This window comes from Prunus avium, chromosome 8 (genome assembly GCF_965620075.1).
Source record: "Prunus avium chromosome 8, drPruAviu1.hap1.1, whole genome shotgun sequence".
NCBI classification, from domain to species: domain Eukaryota; kingdom Viridiplantae; phylum Streptophyta; class Magnoliopsida; order Rosales; family Rosaceae; genus Prunus; species Prunus avium.
Genome location: NC_142291.1, coordinates 5770194 through 5798174, shown reverse-complemented (window position 1 = coordinate 5798174; position 27981 = coordinate 5770194). Strand labels below are relative to the sequence as shown.

Below are 27981 nucleotides of genomic sequence, written 5' to 3'. Positions count from 1 at the left end.
TTTATATATCGGACGATTATAACGACTAAAATCTTTTGTAACAGAAAGGAAATCAAAACCCAGAAACAAAGATGGACGACAAAGAAGATACATACAGAGTCGGCGAAATCGAGGAATCGGACCCGAAATCCGACTGGTCATCCCGGAACCCGAATCTGAAAAGCGCGAGGATGAAGGTTCCAGAAGGTGTGGTCTACTTGTATCGGCGAGGCAAAGGCCCGATCGACACGTTCAGGACGAGCCTCGGGTGTTGGGACCAGAACTAGTTGGAGGTCCGAGACATTCTCGACAAGTACGGCTTCAAATCGCTTTACGCTTTCAATACCGGCTCGGGTCGCGGCGTTCCGATCCGGTTTAACCCCAGGAACGGCAGGTCTATGCTGGCTTATAAATATGGATCTACATTTCACATTGACGGAGAGCCCAAGGTACTTCATTTCTATACCCTTTTTCTTTTTTCTTTTTTCTTTTTTCTTTTTTTTATGAAAACCCAATTTGTGAAATTAATCGAAGTAAGTTCTTGTTTGGTTGCCGAGAAAATTTGGTTGCATCGGGTAGAAATAAATGTAACTTTAATGTGGTCACTCTCAATTAGCAATAGGGTAGTTCCTCCATACAATCAGAACCTTTAAAGCAAGATATATTATAGCAATTTACTTCGTTGAATTTGAGCCATCAATTTCCATGCTTATTTTCTGTTCTTTTGTTTACATGACATTGTGTTTGCAGCCTAAGCATGGATATGATTTTGACTATTGAGTTCACCTAAAGAACTTGCCAGATTCATCTTATAGGTTTTGATCATTTATATGATAGACACTGAGTTTTACAACCACATATTCCTAAACAGTAGGATTTTACAGCATTTTTCTTGAAGATTTGTTAGAAAATTTGGCATCAAAGTAATAATTTGATTTTTCAAAATAAGACTCCGTCCCTTAATCAAGCCATTAGTCATATTAAATTTATCTTCAGTATAAGGTATTAAGTAATGACATTCAGTTGGTTAAGAACATTTATCCATACACGAGAGGTTCGATTTCCACTCCCTCAATATCACTTGTACAAAAAAAAAAAAGGCACAAAATACTGTCCTCCAATTTGGTTAGGTAAAGAATAACCTAATAGCTGTATTTAATCTAAAGAGGACGCTTGAAGTTCAAATTCTCTTCGCACACATGATGATGTTGTTGGTGTGTAAATGGTGAACTGATTTAGTATTATATAATCATTTTGTTTAGTGTTAAGCCTTAGCTCATAGGCTAAGTCAGTTTGTTAAGTCTCATAGGACTTAACTTGGACAGGTGTCATAATCTCTTTGATAGTGTAGTTGGATGGTGAGGATTGAGGCTAGGACTTGTCTAGCTCTCTCTCTCCTCTAACAGAAAAATGAGTTGGCTGTGCATAGTGCACCAGAATTTTACACACGAAATACACAAGGAAACACAGAGCATTTTATTTCCTTCACTCTCTTCTTCAATATACTCATTCCTCCATTTTTATCAAAAGCTTATTAAACACTAACATGGCCTCAGAGCCAGGTTCGGTCTGAATTTCTGGGCGTCGGGATTGTTAGGGTGAGCTCCGATTCACAAGCAAAAGCTTATTGCAGTGATTCAAGCTTGCATCGATCGAGTCTAACATGGCTGGGTCTGGAGGAGGAGAACTCAGGGCACCCATTTTTAATGGTGAAAATTTCGATTTCTGGCAAATCAAAATGAAAACCATCTTTCGTTCGCACGAGCTCTGGGTATCATCCAAGGGGCTGTATCAGATCAAATTTTTCCACGAATTGCAACTCAGGAATCTGCAAAGGCTGCGTGGGATATTCTGAAACAAGAATTTGTGGGTGATAAGCAGGTAAGATCCGTGAAACTTCAGGGTCTTAGGCGTGATTTTGAGTACTCTCGGATGAATGATAATGATTCTTTGTTTGGATATATTGCTAAGTTGTTTGATCTGATAAACCAAATGAGGAGCTATGGTGAGGATCTGAGCAATCAACGTATTGTTCAGAAACTGCTTATCAGTTTACCTAAATCCTATGATAGTATAGCTGCTGTGATAGAGAATACAAAGGATTTAGATACCATTGATGCTCAGGATGTTGTAGCCATTTTAAAGGGATATGAGCAGAGGCTTGATAGGCATGGTGACAATAGTGCGGAGAAGGCATTTGCTAGCTTGAATGTTGGGCCGAAGTCATCTCGGTCTAATGGTCACACTAGCAAATCTCAGAGGAATAACAAGTCACAGGGGCAGCAATGGAGTAACAAAGGTGATGGAGGTAATAAGTCTAATTCCTCTGTGAAAAATGAGACTGATAATGCTGGAAATAAATGCAAGTTCTGTGATAAATTGCATTACGGAGAATGTTGGCTTAAGAATAAGGTCAAGTGCCATAAGTGTAACAAAATAGGACATATTGCAAGGTACTGTCATACGAACAAATCTGTCCAACAGGTGAATTTTGCTCATCAGCTTGAAGAAACCGGAAATCTGTTCTATGCAAACCACTCTAGTGCAGACAGAAGAAGAGTCGGTGATGAGTGGTATATTGACAGTGGCTGCAGCAACCACATGACATCAAGGGCTGATTTACTTGTGGATATTGACAGAATGGTAAAGGCTAAGGTTCAGGTAGGCACTGGTGCTTTGGTTGATGTGGCAGGAAAAGGGACACTGATCATTGAAACAATGAAGGGTAAGAGGTATATAAAGGAGGTTATGCTTGTACCTAGTCTAGCTGAAAATTTTCTAAGTGTAGGACAGATGACAGAGCATGGCTATTTTCTTGTATTTGGGGATCACAAGGTTGACATTTTCGATGATAGTTCCTTAACCAACATGGTAGTAAGTGTGAAACAAAAGGGGAACCGATGCTTTCCTTTGGTTTTCAACACACTCAAGGAGGTTGCATTGAAAGCAAAGGTGCAAGAGTGTTCCAAGATATGGCACAAGCGGTTTGGACATCTAAATTTTAGGAGTCTCAAGCTGCTGCAGAACCAAGCAATGGTATTGGGGCTGCCTGAAATCCAAAATGCCGATGTGGTGTGCCAAGGTTGTGAATTGGGAAAGGGTCATCGGGAGCCATTTCCTAAAGAATCACAGTGGAGAGCCAAGGAACCATTGGAACTGATCCATTCGGATCTGTGTGGTCCAATGCAAACCCCAAGTCTCGGTGGAAATAAATATTTTATCACCTTCATCGATGATTTTTCACGGATGTGCTGGGTCTATTTTCTGAGAAACAAGTCCGAGACGTTCCATGTGTTCAAGAAATTCAAGGTAATGGTTGAGCTGCAATCTGGATACCATGTGAAAAGGTTGAGAACCGATCGAGGGGGAGAGTTCATCTCCACAGATTTTATTCAGTTTTGTGCAAATCTGGGAATTGAAAGGCAACTCACAGTCGCTTACTCTCCACAGCAAAATGGCGTAGCGGAAAGGAAAAATCGAACCATTGTCGAAATGGCAAAGTGTATGCTTCATGACAAAGAGCTGCCCTACACACTTTGGTGTGAGGCAGTGAATACTTCTGTGTACTTGCTAAATAGAAGTCCCACCCGAGCTTTGGAGAATACTACACCGTTTGAGAGGTTTAGTGGGAGAAAGCCTGGGGTTAAACATCTCAAGGTGTTCGGCTCGGTGTGTTACTCTCTTATCCCGGGACAATTGAGGCATAAGCTAGAGGCAACAAGTGCCATTGGAGTATTTATCGGATATGGAACATGTGAGAAGGGTTATCGAATATTGAACCCTGCAACTCAGAAAGTTTTGCTCTCTAGAGATGTCACCTTTGATGAAAATGGCAAATGGGACTGGGAGAGGCACACAGTGAAAGAAATCTGCATTCCACTACTTGCAGATGATATTTCAGATAGGGGAGCATCAGAAACCGTGGCTGCACCTACAGGGGAAGTCATTGTTGATGTTTCTCAAGTGGAAATTGATAGTCCCTTAGCTGCTGGAGGTGGTGAATCGAGTGGACTACAGTCTTCACCTCATTATGATGACACACCTTTGAGGTATAGAAACTTGAGCGAGATTTATGAGAGATGTCATTTATGTATAGTTGAGCTTGAAAACTTTGCTGAAGCTGCACAGGATGAAGCATGGAAAAAGGCGATGGAAAATGAGATGAGCATGATTGAGAAAAACCAGACATGGGAGTTGGTACGTAGACCCTTCAATAAACCTGTAATTGGAGTAAAATGGGTGTACAAGACCAAATTAAACTTGGATGGTTCGGTTCAAAAGCATAAAGCCAGATTAGTTGCAAAGGGCTATGCACAAAAGCCTGGGATAGACTACAATGAAACCTTTGCACCAGTGGCAAGGTTGGATACTATACGAACTCTTATCGCTTTGGCTGCAAAGAACAGTTGGAGAATGTACCAACTGGATGTGAAATCTGCATTTCTAAATGGAGTGCTTAAGGAAGAGGTGTATGTAGAACAGCCCGATGGTTTCACTATACAAGGAGAGGAGGATAAGGTGTATAAATTGCACAAAGCCTTATATGGCTTGAAACAGGCTCCTCGAGCCTGGTATGGAGAGATAGACTCTTACCTTATGCAGTGTGGTTTTAAAAGGAGCACAAGTGAGGCAACATTGTATGTTAAAGGTAAGGGAACCTCGGATCTGGTCATAGTATCCATTTACGTGGATGACATAGTTTATACAGGGAATTCTCAAGAGCTAATGCAAGACTTCAAGGCTGATATGATGCAGAGGTATGAGATGACAGATTTGGGTTTGTTACATCACTTTCTAGGAATGGGAATTATCCAAACTGAAGATTTCATTTTCATACATCAGAAAAAATATGCCTCTACTCTCTTGAAAAAGTTTAGCATGCAGGATTGTAAACCGGTTGGTATCCCTCTTGTACCAGCTGATAAACTGAGGAAAGATGACGAAAGTGGAGCTGCAAATGAAGCTGAATACAGAAAATTAGTGGGAAGTCTACTCTATCTCACTGCAACCAGACCGGACATAATGTATGCTGCATGTTTGCTTGCTAGATTCATGCATTCTCCTACAAATAAACATTATGGAACCGCCAAGAGGGTACTAAGGTATGTACAGGGCACACTTGATTTTGGTCTGGAATACAAGAAAGGAGAAGGATCGATTTTGGTAGGTTTTTGTGATAGTGATTGGTCTGGATCAGAAGAGGATATGAAGAGTACATCGGGATATGCTTTTACATTTGGCAGTGGGGTATTCTCTTGGGCATCTGTGAAGCAACAATGTGTTGCTCTATCTACTGCTGAAACAGAATACGTGAGTGCATCAGAGGCAACTGCACAAGCTACCTGGTTACGGTTTGTATTAGAAGACTTTGGTGAGATGCAGACTGTGGCAACACCCCTAAACTGTGACAACACCTCAGCTATTGGTATCACCAAGAATCCGATCTTTCATCAGAAAACCAAACACATAAACCGAAGGTATCATTACATCAAAGAGGCTCTACAACAGGGAGTAATAGACTTGATTTACTGTCCTACAAAGGAGCAAGTAGCCGACATATTTACCAAGGCTTTGGCAAGAGAACAGTTCTCTTATCTCAGAGAATTGCTTGGAGTGAAATCAGTTCACAATTTGAAGGGGAGTGTTGGTGTGTAAATGGTGAACTGATTTAGTATTATATAATCATTTTGTTTAGTGTTAAGCCTTAGCTCATAGGCTAAGTCAGTTTGTTAAGTCTCATAGGACTTAACTTGGACAGGTGTCATAATCTCTTTGATAGTGTAGTTGGATGGTGAGGATTGAGGCTAGGACTTGTCTAGCTCTCTCTCTCCTCTAACAGAAAAATGAGTTGGCTGTGCATAGTGCACCAGAATTTTACACACGAAATACACAAGGAAACACAGAGCATTTTATTTCCTTCACTCTCTTCTTCAATATACTCATTCCTCCATTTTTATCAAAAGCTTATTAAACACTAACAGATGTATGATAACAGTCTGAGGTTTAGGTTGAGATATAAACAGTTATGTATGCAGAGATACTGAAGTAATTTTCATAGGAAATCCAGATATACTGAAGAGAAGAGATTAGAGGCGAAGATCAACAAGCATGAGAAACAGCTGAGAGAAAGGGAGATGCATTTGAACTGAAGATTTGCTGAATTAAACTCAAATATTGTATAACAAACATGAAAATCCACATATTTGGAACACAAGAAAACAAAAGCTAAAGGAAGAACCAAAGATAGTAGCTCAAGACTACATAAGGAACTCTTACCCAAAAGTTAATTTAAAGATTCCATGAAGTTGATTCTCACAGGTCAAAACATGAAGCATAAATTTCATTTCGAAAGTTGAAGCAGCAACTCATAGTGAGACAATCCAAAGTGGGTTCCTACAGTTTGGGGTTTCTTGGCGTTCGTCTGACAAAAACAGGACCACTTTCCTAAAAGTCAAAATGGCAAAAGATCCCGTAAAGAACCTGCAGGATTCATCTTATAGGTTTTGTTCATATCATAGACATTGAGTTTTTCAACTACATATTCCTTAAAAAAAAAAAAAAGGATTTCACAGCATTGTTACGGTGGGTACTTTGCCTGTTTTTCATTTTTATGGCCAGAAACTGTTGCTATTAGCACAACACCACAAAAAGTCGTGCACCACATACTTTCTTATGTGTTTTTTGTCTATTTCATGAGCAGTCTGTTAGGATCTCCTGCATCTTTTGTCTTTCCACCCTCGCATTTCCTTCTAAAAGGCAAATAATTTGATTTTCTCCCATGTAAAGGAATGCTCTGCAGGTGGACTGTTTACAATTTATTTGCCCCAAGATTCTTTGATATGCATTCTGTTGCAGACAGCGGAATGTTGCAGTGACGTGTGATATGTCATTTGGTGCTAGTTTTCCTACTTAATTCTTCTCTGAATGCAGGATTCCTTGATCCAACCGGTGACAAAAATCTTGCTTGGAGTAGCTGTTATAACCGTCTTGATAACCTTGGTTTTGAGAGATCCTCCACAGTGGGTCCAAAAATTGAACATTTCTGGCTTGAATTTTCCTCCTTGGATCATTGCTCTGGTGGTAATAGTTTTTACTCGGATGAGGAAGAGAACCGGAGATTTGCTGAAAAAGTATGGTTGGTGAAAGGCGCCATTGATGCTTTCCTTTGTAAGGCCTTTTTGTTTCTCAAATTTTGTTAAAAAGAATTTGATTCAGTATCAACTGAATTTTGATGATGAAGCAAGTGATGCTCATCTGGACGTCGTCATAACTGAAATTGGCGACAAGTTGCACTGAAAGATAAATTGATTAGCAACAAATTTAAATTGGGTCTGAAATACCAAACCTCGGAAACAACATTCCTAAGATCATCTTGTTGCAACATTAAGATTCAAAACAACAGATTGATAAATGGGTGATTATCAACGGATGCATTATAATGCATCCGGACGGTAAATTAACTGGTTTATAAACTTTGTTACATTATTTTTCAATTTTTTTTTTTTATGTATATAGTGGTATTGTGGAATATTTTTCTACTACAAAGCAATTGATCGGCTGCAGATACGATCAATTCTCAATGCAAAGATTATGATTGAAAATAGAGCAGTTGGCTTATTCCATCCTGCACACAACAAAATAGAGCAGTTGAAATAGTAACGTAAGAATCAAACCATTATAACAAAGGTTGGTCTAATGAGCTTGTAGCTCTTGAGGTGCAAATTTCATGCGAACCTGGCCAATAAGCGCGCAACTACTTGTGATCAGCTCCAAAATTGAGTTGACTACTTTTGATCAGCTAGGTCTAATAAAAAAAACAATTCAGTCTATCTGAACATACTTATTGATTTGCAGTATGTTAACAAATACTTTCTTCAAATGCATAAAATATACTACATGAGTTGATTAATGCTCTGCAGTAGTTTAAACAGTAAGTGATGAATCTAATGGTAAATGTATGGCTAGAAAAGATAGTGATGGGAACTTACTAATATCAATTGTGAGAAGACGTCATTAGCCTTGCAAGTATTTATGTGCAGACATTTGAGGAGGCGGCGTTTTTAACAAAGGTTGCAAAAATTTAGCTGCTCTTTTAAGAATGACAGTTTTTATTAAACTTTTCAACAATAGCGAAAAATAAGAGGGTGCAAGGCCTAAGTAGGAAATCAAAGTGGTTACCCTCCAAATCAGAAGTCCTATGCACCCCCATTGTTCGCTAGTGTTGAAAGAGTTGATAAAAACTGCAGTTGTTAAAAAGAGGGAGAAAATCTTTACAAGTTTTGTTAAAAACCATTTGGAAAGAGCACAGCTTTTGCGGCAGAGAGATTTTTGGTGAGAGCTTGCACTTGCATCAGCTGAATTGTGAGGAGAAGTAGCTTTTGTGCTGATGTTGATGGAGTGGTTCATCATCATGATTTGGTTGAGTTCTTCCACGTCTTGCTTGTGCACCAAACGGAACCCACACTTCTTTATACCCGAGCAATATATTCTGCCGGCAGACGGAGGGAAAAGGTCATAAAAAGTATGGAATGAAATCTTCATCTGATTGCATTCTTTGTCGACTACATAACGATATACACAAGATACCCAAAGATGAGGTGACACAAGATGGCCTGTATCAATGGCTTGTCTATGCACAGGGTGACCTTCTAGGCGACATTCAATTTGAAAAGATCTAGAAAGGTAAGGAGGTGGATTTGGGTGATCCACAGGGGCTTCTTCAAAGACAGCACAAAAAGCAATCCAAATGGACGTGGTACATGGAGGTAGCTCCACAATTAAGGAATCTCCTACACTTTGATTATTGAACCACTCTGGAATTCTACTTCCAGGTGTTAAAATTCGGAAATTGGAAGGAGGCCAAATCAGTGTAGGTACCTGTATCATGTATGGGTTAGTAACTTGATTATTTATTATTATACTATCATCGCAAACAAAGAGAGACAGAGAGAGAACCTGAACGAATCTCCAATAATCATCGCAGCCATCATTCTCAACCAATCCAGTGCAATTCACACACCTCAAAGTAACATAACTTCTTCCGTTTTTTATGCTCAACTTTGGCAACATTTTTAAGGAAGTGCAATCGTTTATGTTCATGTTAATAAAGCAGAAGTCTTCATCATCAACCAATCCAAAGCGGAGATGGGGCAATTGTTGAAGCCTTCGGCACTCATACACCCGAAAATACCTAAGCTTAGTAAGACATCCAATGCTTGCAGGAAGGCTAACAAAATTGTTTCGACTAAGGTCTAATTCTTGTAAAGAGGACAAGCAGCCAATATCACCCGGAATATCACAAAGTCCACAATCACTCAGATTCAATTTTGTCAAAGACCATAAACCATGTAGCGAACCCAACACAAAAGCCTTTCTTTGGAGGCCCCACCGAAACCTTGGTTTCTTTGAATGGCCCCGCAGGTTTTCTGGGTGTTTGTCATTGTATGAGCATCCATCCACACAGAGCACTTCAAGAGACTTCAAATTACAAATTTCGCTCGGAAGACCCAAGAGATTTTCACAATTGCCTACATCCAGAAAAGTAAGGCCAACAAGACGTCCAATTGATGAAGGTAATTTCTCAATGGGCGTCCCACTCAAATAAAGCATTGACAAATTTTTCATTTGTCCTGAAAATTCTGGAATCTTTTTCAGTTTTGAGCAACCTTGAACATCGAAATATATAAGAGAATCCATTTCTACCTCCCTTGGAAGACTCTTGACACTTTTGCATCCATTTAGAATTAAATCTGTAAGCGATTTGAGAAATGCAATGGACGGGTGAATCTCAACTAAATTCACGCACCCTCTAAGATTCAATACCTTGAGTTTTGGAATGCCAGTGAAATTTGGGGTTGTTGCCAAGCTTCGAGACCATCTAAGGTCCATGTATTTCAAATTGGGCAAGTCCTGTACAATAATACATGAAAAATAGTAGAATATATAATTAGCAACCAAAAAACTTAAACTTTTACTCTCTTTTTTCAAAAAATTCATAAGATGGCATATGGTCAGTAATCTTACAACTCCTTCATCCCAGAGCCCAACTAGTTTGCTGTCCCGCATCTCAAGTGAAACAAGTTTATTCGGTTGAAAATTTGATGGGAGATATTTGGAAGGATACCGATTCCATTTCATAATTCTTAAGGAATTAGGAAGAATTCTGGGGATTGAGGAAATGATCACATTATCAACTTCAAGAAATTTTAGGTTGATCATCTTAGAGAATGCTTCACAATTCCAATCTGCCTTTTCAAGTTTTTCCATGCTTAAGGCGATGCCTTGAATTTTGCTAGTTGCCTGTAATAAAGAATAGAAAAGGAAAAGTTAATTTCTCAAGTAAGTCTAATATTGAGTTAAAAAGAAATCATATTTCTTTAAAAAAAAAAAAAAACAAGTAAAAATTTGTATTTTCTACATAACTTCTTACCGTATTGTTTATCAATACATGAATGATGTCATTACGATGACACAATCGACTGCGTCCACCAGGCTCTTCAGGAGACTCTTGACGAACAATTTCAAATGCCATTTCTTGTATCAAATCATGCATCCCAACAATGTTACCTTTGTTTGAAATATCAATAGTAAAGAGCGACTTCTCAACCAGAGCATTTATCCCACCACAACGGTCACAACTGTCTAGTATTCCAATTACTTTATTCATGCCCATCCCCTTAAGGAAAAATGCAACATCAAGAAATATATTCTTGTTCATCTCATCTAGTCTATCAAAACTGATTTTGAGCAAATCGAAAATTTCTGTCTCAGGAATTTTCCGTAGCTTATCCAATTCATTTTTCCATTCATCTCGATCTCTCTTATACATAGAGCATCCCAAAATTTTAAGAGCTAATGGAAGGCCTCCAGCATAATTTACAAAGCACTTGGACAATTCCCAAAAACCTTCCTCAGACTCAAATTTTTTAAAGGCGTTCAGACTAAAGAGCTCAAGAGCCTCATCATCACCTAATTCCTCTACCTTATATGATATCTCCATATCATGCTTTTTAACCAACCGTTCATCTCGAGTTGTAATGATGATTATACTCCCCTTACCAAACCAATCCTTTTCCTTCGCAAATTTCTCTAGTTGGCTTGATGCATTCACATCATCAAGAATGAGAAGAACCTTTTTATTACATAAGCAACTCTTAATCAAATAGGCCCCCCACTCTTCATCCCAAACTTGAGTAATTTGTTCATTCAAAATCGGGGAAAGCAGCTGTCTTTGTAGATCAACAAGACGATTACCTTCAGAAGCCTCTCTTACATTAGCAAGAAAGCAGCTAACTTCAAAATGAATAGAAATGCTTTCATAAACAAGCCTAGCAATGGTTGTCTTGCCAATGCCTCCCATCCCCCATATCCCTACAAAGCGAACATCATCTGTAGGATCTAGAAGCAAATCCATTTGCTCACGTGTAAACTTAATTCCCACTAACTCTGTGGAATCTAACAATTTGAATGTGCGATGCACTTTCCCCCACACCCATTCAACAATCTTTTCAATGAGCTTTCTTTCACACCTACAAGGAAGAACAATGATTAAGTCAAAAGTATAAGCCATAGATATATGGAAAACCCAAGTATATATGGAGAAGTTGCATGCTTACTCATTCTTTGAATCCAACCCAGATAAATTGGCAACTTCTTTTAAAGCAGCTCTCCAACGCTTCACCTTTTCTATGTCTTCCCTAAACCTTTTCTCATGCTCAGCAAACGCGCCTGCAAAACTGCCGCTTTGTTTTCGCACATCGGAGGGATCCACATTATAAAACACAGGCAGAACTGTGCCCTTGGATTCCATGCATTGGAGAATCTTTGTAAGTTCATCCAAGCACCAGGAAGAAGAAGCATAGTTTGGCGAAAGAACAACGATTGCAAGCCTTGATTCTTGGATTGCTTTGAGGAGCTCTAAAGAAATGGTTTTCCCTTTTTCAAGCTTTGGATCATCCTTGAATGTTTTAATGCCCCTGTGCTGCAATTCGTGGTATAAATGGGACACAAAGCTATTTCGAGTGTCTACACCCCTGAAACTCAAAAACACATCGTAGTTCCCTTGAGGAGGAGCCGACTGATCAGCTGAAGGATGAAAAGCAGAGGCTCTTTGGGTGTTCAACGCCATTTGCAATCTGCTGCTGTGGCTGCAAACACTACTCAATGAAACAAGAACTTCGCTAACTAAATATTCAAAAATCCTAACACTCAACTGAATAAATACGAAGATGATCATAAATGGCTTGAAAAATGAAAAAATTGAAATTGAAAATTACATCAGAACAAGTTTCGGAGCAACTAGGGAAATTTAGATAGTCAAACATGGATTTTGTCGTGGTGTTAGTTTGGATCATCTAAGCAAACATGTCAATTTGGACCATGTTAACAAAAGATATCAAGTATCTAACAATAGAACATTACTTCCAATTCAGCAGAGAGAAATTCAACATATTATTTAGCACAGCTCATAAGGAACAAAAAAGACCAATTTCAGCATTAAAACAAAAATATCATGTCATATCAAATAATGGATTGGCATTAAAAAGCCTCATCACTACAAACTGCAAATGCTTTATCTTAATGTTACCTGAACAAAGCAATTATATGAAAATGGAGACGAAGCAAGGCAGCAGCTTCAGCTTAATGTTACAACGTCAGAGAATTGGTAAGACAAGATCAGCAAACCAACAAGAAACTCACAAAAATTACAAGATCAGCGAGAAGCAAAGCTAACAGCCTCAAAAAAGAGATGCAGAGAGAGAGATAAGTAGTGGCGAACAGAGGAAGGAGGGCATCATTTCATTTCCGACAAGTTCTTTTGAGTGTCAGGCCTATTTTATTTTATTTTTTTATACGTGTCAGGCCAATTATTTGAATAGTTGCTTTTCTTGGTAAACTGTGGTGAGATTTTTTATTCTTTGGTCACACGATAGAGAAAAACTGTGGTAGGGAAGGAAAAGGCAACTTTTTATTATTATGATTTTTTTTTTTTGTCAATAAAAAGGCAATTACTTTATTTTAATATCAATTATAAACTTGAACAACACATTCAAAGATATCAACAAGATAACGAAAGTACCATAACACGTTAAAAACAAAACTAAAACGGACAAAAGCCGCACTAAAACTACTAATTCACATCACCACAATTAACTATAAGCCCAAACAAAGCCCACATATCAACATAATCGAAACCCTAAATCAACCCATGAGCCTAAACGAATCCTACCACCACCACCTAAAGAAGCGTCGTCACGGCCACACTCAGAATCTCATCCGTAACAAATTTAGGAAAAATATGTGAGTACACATGAGTCGTCTCCTTGGCCACGTGGCAGCTTCGTCATGTGCGACATTTAGGAAGATTAGATGGTTTGGTATTCTCACATTAGAAACTTGAAACATATTTGTTTGTGACATGGAAAAGGAAAAGTAGTCTTACGATGGTGGATACTTGATTTAATTTGATGATCCGCTAACAGTTTCAATCATTTTGTTGAGTGTTTGTCCCCAAATAGAAAGTACAAATAAATAATAAGACCAGTTTTAATAATGAATGCTCTGCAAGTGACTGTTTTACAATTTATTTGCCACATATGCATATGTTGCATTGACATGTGATATGTCTTTTGGTGTTAGTTTTGCTACTGAATTATTCTCTAAATGCAGGATTCCTTTATCCAACTGGTGACATAAATCTTGCTTGGATGTTATAAGCGTCCTGCTAACCTCGGTTTTGAGCATATGCAGTAATGTCAGTCTTCTTATAGCTCCAAAATGATTTCCCTAGCGTAGTGAATAGATGGAAACCCACAAGAAAAATGTAGGAACAGATGGGAAAAAAGAGAGAGGGGAAAGAAAAATAATGGAAGAGGGAGAGAGAACCGCGTAGTGAACACGGTCTCTTTCTCTTTACAACCACACGTCGTCTGCAATGGGATGGGGCCGGGCATTATATGAGATTTAGTTTGAGGAGAACATGATTTCTCTTAACCGTCACCCAGCTTTACCAAAGAATCGTCGTAAAAATAATTCATAACCAATTTCTGCATACAAAAAGACAAGCAAATGAAGAAGCATGGAAAAATACCAAAGAAAGACTTGAACACACCCACCACACAAGAGAAAGGACGACACTTTCCACCCGAAGGAAGGAACGTACAATTTCATGAACGTTCCCTTTCTGAAATGTGTTTTTTCTTTACCTCTACTTTTATCACCTTCTTTGAAAAATTGGGATCACTAAAATGAACGGAATACAGTGGTAATAAAAAAAGAGCCGGGCTGCATAGCAGTAGAGGAAACCACATCGGTAGACCAAAGAGGAAGAAACTAAAGATATTAAAAGGTAAAGCATGGGAAAGGCATGTGGCAAATTTTAAAATGAAACTAGTGGAAGAAAAAGAGGTGCGGGAACCCAAAAAAGAGAGAAAATAATGCTGTGATTGAAGGGCAGATAAATAAAAGAAAGATAGAGATGAGAAGATTGCGCAAAAGTAAAGGAGACCACCGAAAGGTAGTGGAGAGGGGACATAAAGATCAGAAAAGGAGGCATATTGTGCGAAACAAGACAATAAAAAATTACCAAAAGAAAAATTACGTAGCACAAGACCAGCAAGCCAACCAGAAACTTACAAAGAAAAAATACTTCTCAAGATCAGCCAAGAAACCAACAAGAAGCAGCAAAGCTAACAGCCTCAGGAAAGAGATACAGAGAGAGACAGAGAGAGAGATGGTGGCGAGCAGAGAGAGAGAGGAGAGAGTAAAGTTGGAAACCGTGTAGTTACAGTAGTGAGAGCACACAGTTTCTTTTGCTTTTTTTTTTTTTGGTAATAGCAAGTGAGCAACCACTCCGAGTCGTAGACCTGAACGGATTTGACTCTCCCCAGGGGGTGTTTTTCACAAGGTGGGATTCGAACGCTGGACCTCACTGAGGCCAGCTAACATTCGCCCACTTGCAGGCCTAGCCAGGATATCCACTAGACCAAACCCCTTGGGTAATTTCTTTTGCTTTTCAATGAAGAGGAAGGAGTTTCGGACAAGTTCTTTTGACTGTCGGGCCAATTATTTCAATAGTTGCTTTCTTGGTAAATCGATCAATCAATAATATCGACATTTTAAAGCATCCCTTAAAATTTACAATGTTAAACCTTTTAAGGAAGGATTTTTCCCATCGGCAAATTATTATTATTTTTGTCAAACCTTTTGGTAAATTTACAATGTTATCCTTCTGTCGTAACTTTGTTGAATCCCTCAATCATATTATGCAGGATTGTAATTAGGCACAACAATTCTGGTCCATTTTACAAGATTTTGGCATGAAATCCCCACCTACGTACTAATGTAGAGGATCATGTCCCAATGGCATTAGGTTTCACCCTCTTTTCTTGAAGGATTCTTTACCATATGTTGGAAATTTTGGCATCATAGTTATCATTTTATCTTTCAAAATAACACTAAGGGCCTTAATCAAGCAATTAGTCATATTAAATTTCTTCTCAGTATAATCTACTAAATAAAGACCTTACAGTTAGTCAAGAGCATTATCCCTACACCAGAGCTCTTACGTTCAATTTCCCTTCCACCAATATCACTTTATATAAATAAAAAATAATTTAAAAAAAACACAAAATACTGTCCTCCAATTTGGTTAGGTAAATAATAATCTTATAGATGTATTTAATCTAAGGGCTTGTCCAATATAGATCCCTACATTTTCTATTTCCTAGACATATACCCATCACTCTATAAATCTATGTGTAAAACCCAATTTCAAATTTAAATGACCAGTAGGATATAAGAGGTCGTAGTATTCCTATGTTTTTACATCGTTGCCACCAAACTTCATATTTTATTTATAATTTATTTCAAGCATTTTATTAACTCTCATAATTGTAATTACCACTCCCTATTAATAGCATATCAATCATCCCATTTCTTTTGGTTGACATTCCCTCTCACATACCACCCCTTAAATTGCAAACCAAAAAAACATCTGTAAATTACATATCCAATAATGTACCTACGAAAAATATAAATATAAATATATTATTTAAATAAAATATAGGTATATTATTTACCAAAAAAATTAAAAAAAAAACTAAGTGAGTTACTTTGTAATTGAAATTTTGGTACATTTTTCATAAATTAAAAATAGGTACACAATAATTTATAGAAAATATAGGTACATTATTTACCCATAGGTAAATTATTTTACAATATACCTATAAATGTGTATGGGTACATTATTTGGAGAGGAAAAATAGGTTCATTTAAAAAAATACGTACATTGTTTTACTAGGTACATTATTAGAGGAAAAAAATAGGTACATTATTTGGAGAGAGAAAATAGGTTCATTTAAAAAAATTGTTTTTCATAAAACAAATAATAGGTACTTTATTCAGAGAAAAAAATGTACATTATTTTGAGAAAAAAATAGGTACATTATTTAGTTCATTTTAAAAAAAATTTCATAAAACAAACAATAAATAGATTATCAAAATATTTTTTAACATAATTAGAATGTACACTATTATTCATAAAACTATAATAAAATAGATTACTAGTAGTATAATTCATAAAAGGAAAACAACAAAAAAAAAATTATTAAATAAACCAAAACGTTTTTTTTGGGGTCATAAAACAAACAAAAACGTTACTAATACTTTCATGTTGAATTTAACATTTAATTTCAAATAAGTTTCTAAATTAATTCCTACATCCATTACAACCATTATTTGAAAATCTTTTCGAATTCAACGTGTGCCATTAGTTACACCCCACATAACACGTTAACTTGTAAATAGGGGTAGTTTTGGAATCCGAAAAATAGAATAAATCAGATTTGAAGCTAGATTAGGTAACTTGCTTACTTGGATCATAGTCATCGGGTTTTATTTGAAAAAATTGGGTATTTTAAATAGAAAAATAAAGGAAAGGGTTGTAGGTGATTACAAATGAATTTTATGGGTCTAAGCTCAATTTACTATTAATTCTAAAGAGGACGTTTGAAGTTCAAATTCTCTTTGCATCTGTTAGTAGCGCGACTCATCATAATGGCACGACTCATACATTCATACTAAGTTTTGCATACATGATGATGTACGATAACAGTCTAAGGTTTAATTTGAGATATAAAGAGGGTGCCAATTTCAGCTTACAAATATAAAAGAAAATTTGCTGGAAAGACAAAAAAGAAAAAACCAAAGTGTGAAGTACTTTTGGACAAGCATGAGAAATAGCTGAGAGAAAGGGAGATGATGACAATGCATTTGAACTGAAGATTTGCTGAATTAAACTCGAATATTGTATAATAAACATGAAAATTCACAAACTTGGGACACAAGAAAACAAAAGCTAAATGAAGAAACAAAGATAGTTGCTTAAGACCACACAAGTAACTCATACCCAAAAGTTATTTTAAAGATTCCATGAAGTTGATTCTCACAAAGTCAAAACTAGAAGCATCGATTCCGTTTCGAAAGTTGAAGCAATAACTCATGGTGAGACAATCCAAGTTAGGGTTCCTACAGTTTGAGGTTTCTTGGAGTTCATCTGACAAAAACATGACTACTTTCCTCAAAGTCAAAATGGCAAAAGTCAAAGCATGGCTAAACAGAAATAACTTAGTATACAGCGTGTACAAACAATGGCTATTGATGAGCACATAAACTATCACATTTATTATCCCTAAATATATTTGCTAGTAATTGTTTTTCTTACAATTTTAGTTAATTAGGTGTGTTTTCACTTATTTACTTGCTTACTATTTTCTACACCACTTTTTGGTTTGTAATATTGCACTTTAATGTTTGCAAAGTGTGGGGAGCCAGCCATGCATTGCAAAGTGGTACGAACAGTGGGATTGGCAGAGCAAGTTGATAAATAAGTGCAGCATTTACTAATAGATATTGAAAACAAAAGCTGGAGATAAGAAATAGAGAAAAGATAATAATGGCTTGAGGAAGAAAAAGCTAGACAATTGGTTGTTGGGTGTGGCGACAGATGTATTGTTTACAATTCAGTGGAACTTTAGTAAAAGAATGAAGAATTGCATCAGCCAAAGATAGAAAAGGAAGAATGAAGTGGGACACCAACACATAAAAGAAAGGAAAAGAAGAGAATGCAGCCAGCACGTGAAGAAACCAAAGGAAGTCAGCCACCAAAGGAAAGATAGCTCCAGTAAGATAAAACAAAAGGCATGAAGGATGCTACGCAGCCAGCACCAGATAGACAATGAAAGTGGAGTGTCAATTGAAAAATTAAAGAAGAGGAAGGCTACGGCAGTGGAATGATGGGATAATAGTTTAATCAAGTATGTTGCAATCGGTTTACAACATAAGCAGCCCCCATTCCTATAAATAGATCATTGATGCAGCTTCAAATGACACACGAAGCTCCTCAAACTCTATGAGCTCTCTCCTTCCTCCATTTCTTTTATAGTCTTAATTTATGTTTTAGTTTTTATGGGGAACTAACTCCCTAGCTAAGGCTAGGGAGAAAGCTTTTAATATAAGTGTGTAATTTTTATTAGTTTGATCCAAACTTAAGCTTTAATGTGATTTTGTAGTTTTTGTTCAAATGGAATTTGTAGTTTTCTTTTTAATTAATTGATGAATGTTTGATATTCTATTTCATGGGTTCAATCATGTTTTTCCCATTGTGTAGTAAAAACTTTCATGCTTTTAAAAGAGAAGAGAATTACTAAAGATTAATAGAATTTTGATGAAGATTATTTTTTGATAGTTTGTTGCCAATGGTACAAATTATGCTTAGAATACTTCTAAAGGAAATTAAAAAGGGCTTTAATTATTTTGAACAACTACAAAGGAAAATATTTTGTGGATCAAATTATTAAGAGTTGCATGCTTATGTTAAAAGTGGAAACCCAATGCCTTAGTGTTTTAATCAATTGATTTTTTTTGAAATCAAATCTTGCATAAATATACTTTTCAATCATATTTGTTCTTTTTCAGCTCTGTTATCTTTACACCGCTCTCTGTGGATACGACACTCGGACTTCCAAGCTACACTGCTATACGACACCTCCCTTGGGTTTTACAAAGTGGTCTGAACAGCTATGAATCGGAAGCATAAAAAATGAAAAATTTAGGCAGCCCAGCATTAGAGGTGAATTAATTGCTCAAATAAATTCAGCAGTTTCCGGCGAGATTCCGGCGGCTAAAGCGGCTGTTGTCGATGGGGAAGGACCGGGATGTGACGGCAGAGTTGAGCCGGTCCTTTTGGGTCTGATCTCGAGGCCAGCCGTGGCCTGTAGCGGCGGTGGTGGCTCCTTGGAGCCACCGGCTGTGTAGAAAAAATGGGAGGGGGAGGGCTGCTTGCGATCAACAGAGAGAGAGAGAGAGAGAGAAATGAGGGGCTTTTCTGACTTTTTAATAAAATTTAAACTTCAACTTATTAACGATTGTGCTACTGGTAATGTTTTACTCGTACCTTTCTCGTTACAACTCCGATTCAAGCCTACCACACGTCTATGGACTCGTCTCAGTACGACCTACGTAAAGGTACTAGCCACTGCCCCGAAATCCTTCCGGATTAAAATGACCATTTTACCCCTACCCCGAAGGCAAAATTGTATTCACATTTCTTGAATTTAATTAAATCCCAAACTTATCAATATTTTCGGGTCAGGATGTTACAACACAAGTAACTCTTACCCAAAAGTTAATTTAAAGATTCCATGAAGTTGATTATCGCAAGTCAAAACTAGAAGCATCGATTCCGTTTCGAAAGTTGAAGCAATAACTCATAGTGAGAGAATCCAAAATGGGGTTCCTACAGTTTGAGGTTTCTTGGAGTTCATCTGACAAAAACATGACTACTTTCCTCAAAGTCAAAATGGCAAAAGTCAAAGCATGGCTAAACAAAAATAACTTAGTATTAGGGCTCGTCAATGGGCCGGGCCGGGCTAGCCCGGCCCAAATTTAGTGGGCTTGGGCCGGGCCGGGCCGGGTTTTAAAGAGGAGAGAGAGAATAGCGGGCCGGGCCGGGTTTTTTTAGAAAATTCAAAGCCCAAGCCCGACCCATGAGCCGGGCTTGAGAAAGCCCATCGGGCCGGGCCCGGCTAAGCCCAACGGGCCGGGCCAAAACGGGCCTACTTCAATCGAAAAAAATCATAAACTTAATCATAAAGGCATTTTAGTCCAAATTTGATATTAAACTCACTTAATTCCAATATTTTCACATCAAACCAAATTCATAAAACACCTAATAAAGTCACACAACTTAATAAGATTTTCTACAAAAATAATAAAACCAAGTATTGTTTTTGAGGTTATTACATAATTAGACCGTAATACGTTTTAAGAAATAATTTTTAAAAATAATAAGTATAATATTTTTTTTTTTTAAAGGATGGTATGAATAAATATGCAAATATTTGGTGATGTGTTCAAAAAGCATGATTATATTTGGTGGTACGATTATGTTTCGTGATATGATTATATTTGGTGATATGATATGTTGTTCATCTTATTTATATATATATAATTGTTGTATTAATAATTGACACAAATTAAATTAATGTGCTAATCATCCAATTATAAAACTAGGAATGAGTTAAGAAAAGTAAATGAAATGAAACAAATTATATATGTGATTTAAGTGATATAATCATAATCCTAAACTCTTATTTATACATAATTATTTATGTATGCGGGCCTAACGGGCCGGGCTTTTGTGGGCGGGCCGGGCCGGGCTTTCTTGGGCCTAATCGGGCCGGGCCTATGGGTCGGGCTGGGCTTCAAACACTCAAGCCCAAGCCCGGCCCGACCCGGCCCAAGGCGAGCCCGGCCATCTCAAAGCCCATAACGGGCCGGGCCGGGCTTTTTTTCGATGGGCCGGGCGGGCCCCCATCGGCCCATGAGCCCGCGGGCCAAATGATGAGGCCTACTTAGTATACAACGTGTACTATGGTATGGAAGGATACCATGGAGGAAAACGATAGAGAAAAACTATGGTATGGAAGGAAAAGGCAACCTTTTTTTTTTTTTGGGTGGTCAATAAAAAGGCAATTACTTTATTTTAATATCAATTATAAACTTGAACTACACATTCAAAGATATCAACAAGATAGCGAAAGTACCATAACACGTCAAACTAACACGTTAAAAACAAAATTAAAACAGACAAAAGCCGCACTAAAACTACTAATCCACATCACCACAATTAACTATAAGCCCAAACAAAGCCCACATATCAACATAATCGAAACCCTAAATCAACCCATGAGCCTAAACGAATCCTACCACCACCACCTAAAGAAGCGTCGTCGCGGCCACACCCAGAATCTCATCCGTAACAAATCTGGGAAAAATATATATGGAGTACACATGAGTCGTCTCCTTGGCCACGTGGTAGCTTCGTCATGTGTGACATTTAGGAAGATTAGATGGTTTGGTATTCTCACATTAGAAACTTGAAACATATTTGTTTGTGACATGGAAAAGGAAAAGTAGTCTTACGATGGTGGATACTTGATTTAATTTGATGATTCGCTAACAGTTTCAATCATTTTATTAAGTGTTTGTCCCCAAATAGAAAGTACAAATAAATAATAAGACCAGTTTCAATAATGAATGCTCTGCAAGTGACTGTTTTACAATTTATTTGCCACATATGCATATGTTGCATTGATATGTGATATGTCTTTTGGTGTTAGTTTTGCTACTGAATTATTCTCTAAATGCAGGATTCCTTTATCCAACTGGTGACATAAATCTTGCTTGGATGTTATAAGCGTCCTGCTAACCTCGGTTTTGAGCATATGCAGTAATGTCAGTCTTCTTATAGCTCCAAAATGATTTCCCTAGCGTAGTGAACAGATGGAAAAAAAGAGAGAGGGGAAAGAAAAATAATGGAAGAGAGAGAGAGAGAGAGAGAGAGAGAGAACTGTTGGAATCCCACATCGGTTGGGTGAAAGAAAATAAATGGGTTTAAATAGAATTACCCCACTCTAACTAATATCGAGGCCTTTTGTGGTAAAACCCCACACCTGACGGATTGGGCAGGTGGTAAAGTGGGGACAGTATCGATGTTGTTAGAGTGGGACCCAACGGGCAGATCTAAAAATTCAACATGGTATCAGAGCCAAGGCCCGTACAAGCCAATGAAGCTTGTCACCGAGAAGGAGAAACAAGTCGGACTCTTAAAAAAAAAAAAAAATGAAAAAAATAAAAGAGGGCCAACGAAGCTTGAAAAGAGCCGACCTCTGAGTTCCATTGAAAACAAGTGGGCCCAACGAGAGCCAACCTCTGAGTTTCAATTGCCGATGTATGGATCTTCACGTGTGATTATACGTGAGGGGGAGTGTTGGAATCTCACATCGGTTGGGTGAAAGAAAATAAATGGGTTTAAATAGAATTACCCCGGTAAAGTGGGGACAGTATCGATGTTGTTAGAGTGGGACCCAACGGGCAGATCTAAAAATTCAACACAGCTTTGGTGGTCCAAAATGGATTAAAATCAGTATAAAAAAAAATCCTTCTTATCTTTTAGCTGGAAAGGGAAGAATAAATTCAACTAGAGTTGTTGTCAAATTATTAAATAAAGATCAAAACCAAATTGTAGCAACTTGAGATCTCTGTTTAACAGAAGAGAGTCGGGTCAAAGAAAAAGAAAGGTGAAGGAAATTACCCGAACAACACCCTACCTAGCAGACAAAACAAGAATATCTGAACAAGAAACAGCTCCAGGGCATTCCCTCTCCAGTGCTTCTTTAATTTCTTCAAAACTAAAAAACTGAAGGGTTTTTAGGTCTAATGATCCATAAACTTTGACCGATTCGCATTTTGGTCCCTCAATTTCCAAAATTGTTCTCGTGGTCCTTCAACTTCACTTTCGTTAGGGCAAATAGTCTTGCCGTTAATTTTGTTATCTTTTATGTTAAATGCATAGGCAAAATGGTATTTTTGTATTATTTTTATTTTTCACCTTCTGAATATTCCTTTCACTCAAAAAATAAAAATAAAAACTAAAAAACCTTCTTCCTATCCTCACCATCGCATGGAGGGTGGGGGTGTCGGTTGTGAGAGCACCATTAGTTGTTGCCGAGGTGGTGGGTTAATTGGCTCGGTGTCCATGGCTCTGTTGGAATATTCAGATGGTAGAAATTAAAAATAATACAAAAATATCATTTTGCCCCTACATTTAACAGAAAAATTTGACAAAAGTACCATGTTATGACTTAGGGCTTGTTTGGGACTGCTTTTCTAGGAAGTACTTCTGCTCATAAGCGCTTCTAACAAAAGCACTTTTATTATAAAAATCTTGAATTTTCATAAAAAATTAAAGTGCTTCGTGGAAAAGCACTTGGAAGTGCTTCATGAAGAAGCACATAGCAGGTGCTTCTCCAGGAAGCGCTTCTATGACCCAGAAGCGCTTCTAAACTTTTCTGCCAAACATTGTCAGAAGTGCTTTTAGTTATCAAAAAGCGCTTTTAGCCCTTCCAGAAGCACTCCCAAAACATTGAGAATAAATGGCTTATTGAGAATGCTATAGTTCATAAGTTGTGTCAATGAAAACCAAGCCATTATAACCAAGTTAGGTCTAATGAGCTTGAAGATCTTGAAGCACGCAACTACTTTTCATCCCCTCGAGTTGATAAAAAATCATGCAACAAGCTTGCTTTCCAATGAATTGTCGCCTTTCCAATGCTTTCCAATGAGTTGGCTACATGCCACATGGCACAATTGGCTGGCTTCAATTATAAACTACATATATGTAATTGAATACAGGAAAAAAATATTACAAAAGACTATTTTATTTTCTTCGATAATAATCAACTATAGACTTTAATTTCAGGCATTATATTGAGCTTCCAAAATTAAAGTTAATTACGTTGATTTAACCCAAAAAGGAAAAATCAAATTACTCTAAACCTTTTTCTCTTCCTATTTTTAAATTTTAAGTCAACTTCCTCTGTTTCCTCCTCTGTTTCTTTTTTTCTTTTATAAATTAAATATATTTGACAAAGTGATGAATTGTAAATTGTAATCAAACAATAAGAGATGAATCTTATGATAAATGTATGGCCAGAAAATAGAGTGCTGGGAAATAGGTGGCATTGATTTCAGCTTGCCTGATCTCTTTTTGAAAATCTTGGTAAAGTGTCTTCCAAAAATACTTCCAATTAGTCACATATCACCTTTTTAAAACTTTGCCTCTCTGCATCAGCTACTTGATCTTCCCAATTTCCTTCCTCTCACGTACCAACAAAATCGGCGAACTCGAGGAATCAGATTCAAAACCCGACGAGTCATCCCGGAACCCGAATCCGAATCCTAAAACCGCGAGGACAAAGGTTCCAGAAGTGGAGATCTACTTGTATCGGCGAGGTAAAGGCCCGATCGAGACGTTCAGGACGAGCCTCGAGGACTGGGACCAGAACCAGTTGGAGGTCCGAGACATTCTCGACAAATACTGCTTAAGATCGCTTTACGCTTTCAATACCTGGTCGGGTCGCGGCGTTCCGATCCGGTTTAACCCCAGGAACGGCAGATCTATGCTGGCTTATAAAGATGGATCTAAGGTTCACATTGACGGAGAGCCCAAGGTACTTCATTTCTATATCTTTTTATTTTTTTTATTTTTATGAAAACCCAATTGTGAAATTAATCGAAGTAAGTTTCTGTTTGGTTGCCTAGAAAATTTGGTTGCATTGGGTAGAAATAAATGTAACTTTAATGTGGTCGTAACAGATATTGAATTTGAGTGTGAGATAGAATAGATAGAGAAGTGTTTGACACTTAATGCAGAATTTTTCATATTGAGAATGCTTTGTTAAGGCAATTTATATTTTCATGGTTTGCAGCCATCATATTCCAACTATATGAAATAAATGAACAGTAGGATTTCACAGCATTTTTCTTGAAGAATTCTTTTTCATTTGTTGGAAAATTTGGCATCAAAGTAATAATTTGATCTTTCAAAATAAGACTCCATCCCTTAATCAAGCCATTAGTCATATTAAATTTCTCTGCAGTATAAAGTATTAAGTTATGATATTCAGTTGGTTAAGGGCATTTATCCATACACGAGAGGTCTTAGGTTCGATTTCCACTCCCTCAATATCATTTGTACCAACAAAAAAAAGGCACAAAATATTGTCCTCCAATTTGGTTAGGTAAATAATAACCTAATAGTTGTATTTAATCTAAAGAGGACGCTTGAAGTTCAAATTCTCTTTGTACACATGATGATGTATGATAACAGTCTGAGGTTTAGGTTGAGATGTAAAGGGTTATGTATGCCTATTTTAGCTTAGAAATATAAAAGAAAATTTAATGGAAAGACCCAAAAGAAATAACCAAAATTTGAAGTAATTTTGGATATTTCCATTGGAAATCTAGAGATACTGAAGAGAAGAGATTAGAGGCGAAGTTGAACAAGCATGAGAAATAGCTGAGGGAAAGGGAGATGTATTTGAACTGAAGATTTGCTGAATTAAACTCAAATATTGTATAACAAACATGAAAATCCACATATTTGGGACACAAGAAAACAAAAGCGAAAGGAAGAACCAAAGATAGTAGGTCAAGACCACATAAGTAACTCTTACCCAAAAGTTAATTTAAAGATTCCATGAAGCAGTAACTCATAGTGAGACAATCCAAAATGGGTTCCAACAGTTTGGGGTTTCTTGGCATTCGTCTGACAAAAACAGGACCCCTTTCCTAAAAGTCAAAATAGCAAAAGTTCCCGTAAAGAACCTGCAGGATTCATCTTATAGGTTTTGATAATTTATATCATAGACACTGAGTTTTACAACCACATATTCCTAAAAAAAACAAGGATTTCACAGCATTGTTCGTTTTTATGGTCAGAAACTGTTGCTATTAGCACAGCACCGCATACTTCCTTATGTGTTTATTGTCTATTTCATGAGCAGTCTGTCAGGATCTCCTGCATCTTTTGTCTTTCCACCCTCGCATTTCCTTCTAAAAGACAAATAATTTGATTTTCTCCCATGTAAAGGAATGCTCTGCAGGTGGACTGTTTACAATTTATTTGCCACAAGATTCTTTGATATGCATTATGTTGCAGACAGTGGAATGTTGCAGTGACATGTGATATGTCTTTTGGTACTAATTTTCCTACTTAATTCTTCTCTAAATGCAGGATTCCTTGATCCAACCGGTGACAAAAATCTTGCTTGGAGTAGCTGTTATAACCGTCTTGATAACCTTGATTTTGAGAGATCCTCCACGGTGGGTCCAAAAATTGAACATTTCTGGCTTGAATTTTCCTCCTTGGATCATTGCTCTGGTGGTAATAGTTTTTACTCGGATGAGGAAGAGAACCGGAGATTGGTGAAAGGCGCCATTGATGCTTTCCCTTGTAAGGCCTTTTTGTTTCTCAAATTTTGTTAAAAAGAATTTGATTCAGTATCAACTGAATTTTGATGATGAAGCAAGTGACGCTCATCTGGACGTCGTCATAACTGTAATTGGCGACAAGCTGCACTGAAAGATAAATTTGGTTATGAAATACCAAACCTCGGAAACAACATTCGTAAGATCATGTTGTTGCTGCAACATTAAGATTCAAAACAATAGATAGATAAATGGGTGATTATCAACCGATGCATTATATAAAATGCATCCAGACAGTAAATTAACTGGTTTATAAATAGTTACATTATTTTTCAAAAAAAAAAAAATCTATGCATATAGTGGTATTGTGGAATATGTTTCTACTACTTGATGCCTTAAATGCCTTTAGCTTATAGGACTTAATAAACCAGCATAAAGAGTGCTAGCTTTTTTCTTCTCTTGGTACTTTGATTCAAGAAGTACATGTTAGCTAAATCTGCCTCAATCTTGAATGTTTGAAGTTTTATGCTCTTCTACATTACAGTCCTACTTGGATCTCTATTTTCGTTCTTCATTGTATATGTAAGACAATGGCATTAAAATCACTGTCAGCTTTTGGATCCATTACTTCTAGTTTGAATTACAATGGCATTAAAGATAAATTGGGTTGTGTTTGTTGCATACTGCCTTTTAGCCTCCATCCATATCCCTACGTAAGCTTGTTTTATATCATATCAATAAAGGTGAAAGGTTGCTTTACCAAATAATATAAGGCGCGTTAGCGCTTTAGGACATTCCTTTTAAGAAAGTATCTATAGCTCACAATACATCTTAATTTTTTGTGACTTTAATATACACTATAGCATATGTTGTAATGTCAGTCTTATAGCTACAGAATGATTTCCCTAGCATGAAAATGTCATCCTCTGCTTTCGTGGAAATGTGAGTACATACATTTTGACTAGATTGACACCTACTACTCATTCATAAATCATGTGGTACCTCATAAATCCAGTTCTCCAAATATTTTAATAACGAAAGTTATTTTCGTTATTATAGTTTGTTTATTTCAAGATACAAGTAGCACTGCCCAATTCTACTCTACATATTGACCATGGTGAAAAATTGTCGTCTCAGACGACACTCACTTCTATGACAGTTTAATGAACGTCTTAGAATTCCATTTTGTTACATAAGGTAATTTAAAACTTAGATGCGCTAATATAAGAGAAGGCTGCATAATTGAAGGAGATTGCACAAACTATCAAGGAGATGAAGTGAAGCAAACAAAGTAGGAATCCTGACAAAGCAATTGATCGGTTGCAGATAAGAATCAATTGTGTCACTAAGCTAAGCTTATGATTGAAAATTCTTGTTGGCTTATTCTATCCTGCACGCAACAGAATAGAGCAATTGAAACGTAAGTTATGTCAATAAGAATCAAACCATTATAACAAAGCTAGGTCTAATGAGCTTGTAGATCTTGAGGTGCAAATTTCATGCGAACCTGGCCAATAAGCACGCAACTACTTCTGATCAGCTCCAAATCCTGTATCAAGACCCCAAATTTGAGTTGACTACTTTTGATCAGCTAGGTCTAATAAAAAACAATTCAGTCTATCTGAACATACTTATTGATTGCTAATGTAATTACTTATCTGAACATACTTA

General features: G+C 37.1%; 3 protein-coding genes and 1 pseudogene across 8 annotated transcripts in view; 2 read left to right on the top strand and 2 right to left on the bottom strand.

Annotated features, from left to right (window-relative positions):
• LOC110761536 (TMV resistance protein N-like) overlaps window positions 1-27981 on the bottom strand; it is an 89825-nt gene that overhangs the window by 56110 nt on the left and 5734 nt on the right. The gene's annotated exons all lie outside the window — the stretch shown is intronic.
• Window positions 47-7301, top strand: LOC110765319 (uncharacterized). Its single transcript, XM_021968413.2, is given in 2 exon segments — window positions 47-428; window positions 6910-7301. Coding segments are annotated over 2 exon segments (570 nt in total). The 5' UTR covers window positions 47-71; the 3' UTR covers window positions 7123-7301.
• LOC110765318 (disease resistance protein Roq1-like) lies at window positions 7453-12808 on the bottom strand. 5 transcript variants are annotated; one of them, XR_015826044.1, is made up of 8 exons: window positions 12566-12806; window positions 11595-12134; window positions 10409-11507; window positions 10003-10278; window positions 8935-9888; window positions 7968-8856; window positions 7714-7783; window positions 7453-7603 (listed from the first exon to the last, which is right to left on the bottom strand). XR_015826044.1 is itself a non-coding variant. In XM_088244972.1 (7 exons), the coding sequence occupies exons 2-6, from the start codon at window positions 12104-12106 to the stop codon at window positions 7993-7995; spliced, it is 3705 nt and encodes a 1234-aa protein (XP_088101098.1). In that variant the 5' UTR covers window positions 12107-12134; window positions 12566-12807; the 3' UTR covers window positions 7453-7603; window positions 7968-7992. The 5 variants fall into 5 exon arrangements, 3 of the variants coding, with proteins under 3 accessions (XP_088101098.1, XP_088101097.1, XP_088101099.1); XR_015826045.1 differs by having other exon boundaries at window positions 11595-12125; XM_088244972.1 differs by lacking the exon at window positions 7714-7783 and having other exon boundaries at window positions 12566-12807.
• LOC110765320 (uncharacterized) lies at window positions 24105-26950 on the top strand (annotated as a pseudogene). The gene is made up of 2 exons (XR_015826049.1): window positions 24105-24551; window positions 26117-26950. The product of XR_015826049.1 is annotated as an uncharacterized LOC110765320 (transcript).